Source organism: Corylus avellana, chromosome 2, assembly GCF_965113065.1.
Source record: "Corylus avellana chromosome 2, dhCorAvel1.hap1.2, whole genome shotgun sequence".
NCBI classification, from domain to species: Eukaryota; Viridiplantae; Streptophyta; class Magnoliopsida; order Fagales; family Betulaceae; genus Corylus; species Corylus avellana.
Window position 1 is genome coordinate 20488994 of NC_142491.1, and position 7640 is coordinate 20496633.

Genomic DNA, 7640 nt, shown 5'->3' on the forward strand with positions numbered 1-7640 from the left:
AAAAAAAAAAATAAAAAAAAGTGTTTCTCACATATGGAGGACACATGTCATTTTTATAGAATAGGTTGGAAGAATCCAAGGAAAACACTGTCTTCTCAAATCTCCATGCTAAACGACTTGTCCAAACCTTAATTGACCGCAATGCTGATCGAACCCCTTTCTAGTGTCCTCCTAGTAAATTCATCCAAACTTAATATCTCATTTTGACTTAATAAACGTTAAAATTGAAAAAATTTCATAAAATATGACTTTTTAAGCCTTTGAATAAGCTTTCAAATTCCAAAAGATTGCGTTCATACAATATTGGCATCTTAAGATATGACATTTTTATTATGACAACCTAGTAAATTAAAACCTGTCCCGCATCATTCATGCTCTAATATTACACCAGTAGAATCCACAGGAGTTGTTTGGTAAACACCATTTTACACCTAGATAATGTTCATATTTTGGTGGAAAAAGGAAAAAATGAGAGTAATGATTGGTATAGAAAAGTGAAAAAAGTTGTATTGAAAAGTGAAAAAATTTTATTTTGTAGTGATTTTTTTTATTTGAATAGTAGTAAAAAGTAAATAATGTAATATAAAAAATGATAATGTTTTAATATTAATTTTTTTTGCAAAAATATGTGATTAGTATTTAGGGATGGGATGGTGTTTAAACACCCTCTCATGGAGCTCTTGCTCCCTTCTTCTTTCCCCTCCCCCCCCCCCCCCCCCCCCTATTCCCCTCTTCTTTCCTCCCCCTCCCCTTCTTGTTTTTTTCCTTTCTTTTTTCAGTTTATTTTTTTGGTTTTTTTGACCAGTTCAGTTGCTCCAGCCATCTATTTGCTTATGTTGCGCTGCCTCCATCCGCCCTCCACCGTGTTGTGCCGCTCTTCGCCTTTCCGAAATCAATTGGGCTTTTCGCCTCCCTCACCTCAGTTGTTGTAGTTGTTCGCTAGTTTTTTATTGTGTTTTTGTTGTTTTTTTTAATAAGTGTTTGATTTCTCCTTAGATCTACTTTCATGAGTGATCTTTGGAGTGAAGGTTTTTGTCATGGCCTTTGGGTCGAGGAGAATTAGTTTCAGTGTAAGGGTTTTGCTCTTATGGCCGGAAAAATTAAAGTTGCGAAAATGGGCTAACTATGTATTAGATTGAGTCTGCCTAGAACAAATCTATTCTATAACTGAAGTTTTGACATGGGTTAGCAGATGTTGAAGTCATAGATAAGACTTGATTGTAATATTTTATATTTGTTTATATGACGTTGTAATCTCATAGCTTTAGCTATCATTTATCAGAGCTTTATGCTCTCTGATGTAAGGACTTTATGCTCTTGATCTTTTTTCAATGAATAAATATGAAAGATCCCCTAAAAAACACCCTAGATGATCAATAGTCTTAAACTAACAAAGATTTCATTGTGATTTTCTTTTATTTAAATTGAAATCTACAATAAAAAGTCCGTACAAGTTTCCCCTACAACACCAACCCCCCAAAAAAAGTTCTAACATAGTAAATTAATAAAGAAATGCAACCGCAAAGTAGATAGTAAATTAAGCAACTCTCCAACACCAGATTCCTCAAGACCCAACTAAGATACTTCACTCTTTGGGATTTTGACAAACAAATGATAGACATCTCTCTCTTCAACAAAATTTTATGAGTCAACCGAAAGACTTACTTCCTCCAATGGATCCATTTTGTCAAAATACATATCATAGATTGGTGGAGATGCTCAATTGAAAAGTCTTCTTTATCAAATTTCATCGTCCCCCTCCACATGACATGGATTTGAGGCTTGCTAAGAACCATCAAGGTGAAGCACACTTGACCTAGTGCATCAAGCCTTACCTACTTATATTGAAATTGTGCCTCTTCAATGATACACTTGTCATCCTTCTCCAAACAACACGAATTTGGTTGACTACAGCAACCGTTAGCACCACCCATGGCCGAAAAATGATCGATGAGCACCTCAAGTTGTGCACCAATTTGATCTCCAAACCGCTCCAACTGATCATCATGTGTTGCCTTTTTTTTCACTTATGCACGTCTGTTTAAGCCTCAATGTGCTCCTCTTCGTGCCATGATAAGAAAGAAATCTTGGGCTCTAATGCCAACTAATGCAACAAGACATAGTGGGTCGCAGAAGAAACAACAATAGATTAACAACTCTTTCCAAAATTAAAATCAAGAACAAGTCAAGGATTTGAGGAAAAAAAATAGATTGGAAATCACCCATAGAGTGTTTCTTATTGAAACTAGATGAAAATTACAGAGATTTGTTGGCCTATGCCGTCCTTATTTAGTTTATGGGAAAATTACACTTTATCCCTCCAAAGTTTAGGACGATTTGCAATTTGACCTCCAAAGTTTCAATTTTGGCAATCTACCCCATAAAGTTTCAAATTTTTGCAATTCAACCAATATTATCCCAAAATTTTCATATTTCCCCTAATTTTTATATGTTATTTTTATTTTTTATAAAAATAAAATAAATAAATAATCAAAAAAATATATATATTCTGGGTACAAAAATTACCAGATGGTCAAAGGGGTGGCTATGGCCACCACGAATTTTTTTTTTTTTTATAAAAAATAAAAAAAAATAAAAAAAAATTATGGGCAATATGGGAAGTCTTGAATACAATTGGTCAAATTGCAAAAATTTGGAACTTTTGGGGTGAATTGCCAAAATTAAAACTTTAAAGATCGAATTACAAATTGCTCCAAACTTTAGGGGGTAAAATATAATTTCCCTTAGTTTATATAGTAAATAGAGTGGACAAAGTTTTCCTCCAAACTGGGTTGGAGGAATTTCTTTCAACCTAATCTATAAAAGTGACATGTGTCTCTTTTTTTAATAACATGTGAGATGCATATGTTTTTTTAATAAAATTTATTCCAACTTTGTCCCTACTATTAAAAAAACATATGCATCTCACATGTTATTAAAAAAAGAGACACATGTCACTTTTATAGATTAGGTTGAAGGAAATTCCTCCAACCCAGTTTGGAGGAAAACTTTGTCCAAATAGAGTCGCAGCCCTTCTGAAACATACAATTACTAACTCGTTCAAACAAGTAGCACAATAATGCTCCTCCTCTGAACTTGTTCCGAACAACCATCTTGGATTGGACGTAGTTTTCCTGCAAACTGGGTTGGATGAATTTCCTCCAATCTATTCTATAAAAATTTATGTGCCACTTTTCAGGTGAGAAATACATATTTTTTAAATAGCATGTGAGAAGCACATGTTTTTTTAATAAAATTTATTTCAACTTTGTCCTTATAAAACATAAAAAAATAAAAATAAATAAATAAAAGTGCTTCTCACATATGGAGTACACATGTCATTTTTATAGAATAGGTTGGAGAAAATTCCTCCAACCAAGGAAAACACTGTCCTCTCAAATCTCCATGCTAAACGACTTGTCCAAACCTTAATTGACTGCAATTCTGACCGAACCCCTTTCTAGTGTCCTCCTGGTAAATTCATCTAAACTTAATATCTCATTTTGACTTAATAAACGTTCAAATTGAAAAAAAAAAATTATAAATTATGACTTTTTAAGCCTTTAAATAAGCTTTCAAATTGAACCCCTTCTTGTTTTTTTCCTTTCTTTTTTCAGTTTATTTTTTTGGTTTTTTCAACCAATTTGCTTATGTTGCGCTACCTCTGTCCGCCCTCCACCGTGTTGCACCGCTCTTCTCCTCCCCAAAATAGATTGGGCTTTTCACCTCCCTCACCTCGACTGTTGTAGTTGTTTGCTAGTTTTTTATTGTGTTTTTGTTGTTTTTTGAATAAGTGTTTGACTTCTCCTTAGATCTACTTTCATGACCGATCTTTGGGGTGAAGGTTTTTGTCATGGCCTTTGGATCGAGGAGAATTAGTTTCGATGTGAGGGTTTTGCTCTTATGGCTAGAAAATAAAAGTTGGGAATATAAGCTAGCTATGTATTAGATTGAGTCTACCTAAAGCAAATCTATTCTATAACTGAAGTTTAGATATGAGTTAGCAGATATTGAAGTTATAGATAGGATTTGATTGTAATATTTTATATTTGTTTCTATGAGGTTGTGACCTCATAGTTTTGGCTATCATTTATCAGAGCTTTATGCTCTCTAATGTAAGGATTTTATGCTCTTAATTTTTTTTTAATGAATGAATATGAAGGATCCCCTTAAAATACACCCTACAATGATCAATAGCCTTAAACTAACAAAGATTTCACTGTGATTTTCTTTTATTTAAATTGAAATATACAATAAAAAGTCCGTACAAGTTTCCCCTACAACACCAACCCTCCAAAAAAAAAGTTCTAACATAGTAAATTAATAAAGAAATGCAACCGCAAAGTAGATAGTAAATTAAGCAACTCTCCAACACCAGATTCCTGAAACCCCCTTCTCTCGGTAGAATATATATCCATGGTGTTTTCCCATCTTCAGGTCTTAAAATGTTAGTCGATGAAGCAATAGTTTTCATGTCCATTAGATGATTCTCCAGAGTCTTCCAATGTTCTTGAAACATATATAGAAGAACCCCATTAACAAAATCACAACTTTTCTTCAACCAGAACAACATCACCCTGCTCAGGAAAATGAAAAAGAAAAAAGAAGAGCAACACTTGATAGGGATGAAACAAAAGTCATGGCCAACCACCCAAGTAAACAGTCAGCAGGAATTTCCTTAATCCGGCAGAGGGTGACCGACAAAATTTATCTACAGAAACCTAAGTTTATTGTCTCCTAGGCATAATAAACATGAAGGAATCAGAAATTGAGGATGTTGGCATATGGGGTCAGATTTTGAAGCCAAGGGCTGTTTAACTGGGTCCAAAACGGGTCTTGGGTCCAATCCATGGTCAATTTGGGGACTTGGAGCTCCGGCAACTGGCCCCTTCCAAGTGGGATTTGCAGTGATGTGGAGGAAACTTTGGTTTCCACTCCTCTTTCATCCAATTTGTCTTGTAATCCCGACACTTCCTCTGCTTCTTTCTTGAAGACTATGTTGTGTACAGCAGGCATTGGTTGCTGCTGTAAGTGATGATCCTCTTGTTGGGTGCAGTAAAATGAGCCTATTTCAAGTGATGATGTTGGTGGGGGTGAAGGTGAAGCATGAAAGTTCTTCATCTCTTCCTCCATTGCTGCCCTTTGCTCAAGAACTTTCAAAGAAGTTGCCTTCCTATAGATCTTACACAACACTATGTCCTGCATTTACAAACATAAACAGATAATTAGGAACAAATCACAACTACCAAAAAACTATCTACTGTTTTTTTCTACCTACCAGTAGTGGGACCTATTCAAGCCACTAGGATATATTATTAATTATCTTCACACAAAAAAAACAAATCAATTACACTAAAATTTTCAAATTTTAGAATGTGAAAAGAATGTGGCCATCTTCTCACTGGGTCCCAATTACTTTTATCTATAAAATCAGGGGTGTACGTGAACTATATATATTCTTGACTTATTCCATCACAAACATTTTCATGGAAACTTCTCAATGAGCATTTAGTTTCAAGTCTACAGAGATATTTGTCCTTGAAAGAGATGTCTTCTTGGAACTTTGTAATCCTTTTCCAGTACTACATTTTCTGAAAAATTAATCAAACCCCACGATTTTTCCTGGAAATTAATTCTATGGGGAAGTTAAAAAAAAAAAAAACTGTGATGAAATTGAAAGGTAACAAACAAACCTTTGGCAAGGGGCATGAATCAGGGAAGCGATATTCGTTCATGACCCAATCGGTCTTGCTTCCTCTTGGTGCTCTTCCCCTGTAGAAAACAAGTGTCTTTCTTAAGCCGATAATCCGCTTTGGATCCGATATGCTCACGATTCTCCGGTCAGAACCGGTGGCTTTCCAGAATCCATTTTCAGTCGTCCGGTTTGGCCTTCCGCCACTGCCATGCTTCCTGTCTCTCGGCACAAAAAAGTACCATTCTCTTTCGCCAATCTTCGCCAAATCTATTACAACAACGATAATAAACGTAAGAGAAATGCCATTTATTAAACTGTTATTCAACTGTCATACAATTAAACTGACCGTAAAAAGAAAACTAAGGAAAAAGATTTATGTGTATATATATATATCTACCAGGCAAGTCCCAAGGATCGTGATGATAGATGTTGAGGAAGCCGATGATGTCAAAGCGCAATCTCTTTCCAAACACCATGTTCTTGAGGTAGAAATCAAGAAGTTCCTCCTCTGTGGGGTGGAAACGAAAGCCAGGAAGTTCAAGTTCCATTGTCATTTCATCAATGGCACTGGCCGCCATTTTGTGTAGTGATTGCTGATTACTGCTAGCTGCTGCTTGTTTTTTAAGGTTTTGGTGTGAAATGTTGCTACGTAGGTAAACAATAGACGGTGGAGGAACGTTTATAAGGAAGGCAGAATATGTTGTGGGTTATTTATAAGATGATTGAAAACAGAGGATTGAGACCAAGTCTTCGATGCTGTGGGGGGCATAAAAGTCCATGCAGTTTGGAGCTATTTGAGTCCATTAATGGTGGAACCCACACGGTTATACGTAAATTAATCAGCATAGACTGAACAGTGACAGAGACAGAGAGACATTGACAGGTCTTTCTTCTCTTTGCTTGAATTTTGTCTTTTTCTCTTAGTTTTAGACTTTTACCTGGAAATTCCAGAATATTTTCCAAGTAATGTTCTGCCAAATTATTTCATCTTTGATTCTGATCATGTGAATCGGATTATGGTTGTTTCAAGTTTCAAAGGCAACAAAAACGGTCAGAAAGTCTGAGGACTCTTCTTTTTTTTTTTTTTGTTCGTCTTTCTGGTCGTATGAGGACTCATCAATCCAGCAATGGCAGTTTGATTCAGTCTTACTAATTGGGTCGCCTCTTGTTTCTTGGAATCCAAACACTAATTAAATGAAACATCTCTCAAGACTCTAGTCTGCAGATCCCAACTTCACCGGTTGAGCATTTATGCATCGAATCTAACACAATTTCAAAGAAATTGGTGATTTTCAAAGTATGAAATTCATTTGGGCTCTTCTTTGCATTCAACGGTTTAAAAAATGCTTCCAAAGGGCTTCTTCTTCAAGTTTGAAGAGATGCTTCTTCCTCATAAAATCAAAAAAAACAGTTTCTTATTCAAAACTTCTTTATAACATAAGCGACCAAAAACTCAATAAAAATATACCTAATTTTCTTCGGTAACATAACACAATTTTAATAGGTAGTATTTTTCAAACCGTTTGTTGCACACAAAAGAAAAAAAAACAAAACAAAATAAAAAACGGCTTGAATTCTGTAATTTTAAAACCTACATGATTTCTTTGAAATTGTAGAAGATCTTTATAACTTGACTACTTAGTTCCAATCCAACGCTAAAGTCTTCTAATTAATCAATATTGGTATCATTTCATGCAAAGAATTTAAGATCCAAATAAACGGTAATACATGTCTCTCTCTCTATGTTAAAAAGTAAACATTTTATGGTTTAGATTTTGTTTTGTTTCATCTACTACATAGTTAACGTATGCACCATTAAATTTATAAAATTTAATTTGAAACATAAGATAGATTTTCTCTATTTTACTTTATATGAAAAAGTAATTAAAAGGATGTTGATCCGATTGTGTTACTTTTTTAACATCATTAGCTCATTTATGCAAAT

The 7640-nt window shown here is 34.7% G+C and overlaps 1 protein-coding gene across 1 annotated transcript; it reads right to left on the reverse strand.

Moving 5' to 3' along the window:
* Positions 1–4212: 4212 nt before the first annotated feature.
* On the reverse strand, positions 4213–6360 carry NAC036 (NAC domain containing protein 36). Its single transcript, XM_059577715.2, has 3 exons — positions 6093–6360; positions 5694–5962; positions 4213–5199 (listed from the first exon to the last, which is right to left on the reverse strand). The coding sequence occupies exons 1-3, from the start codon at positions 6271–6273 to the stop codon at positions 4762–4764; spliced, it is 888 nt and encodes a 295-aa protein (XP_059433698.2). The 5' UTR covers positions 6274–6360; the 3' UTR covers positions 4213–4761.
* Between the last annotated feature and the right edge of the window lie 1280 nt (positions 6361–7640).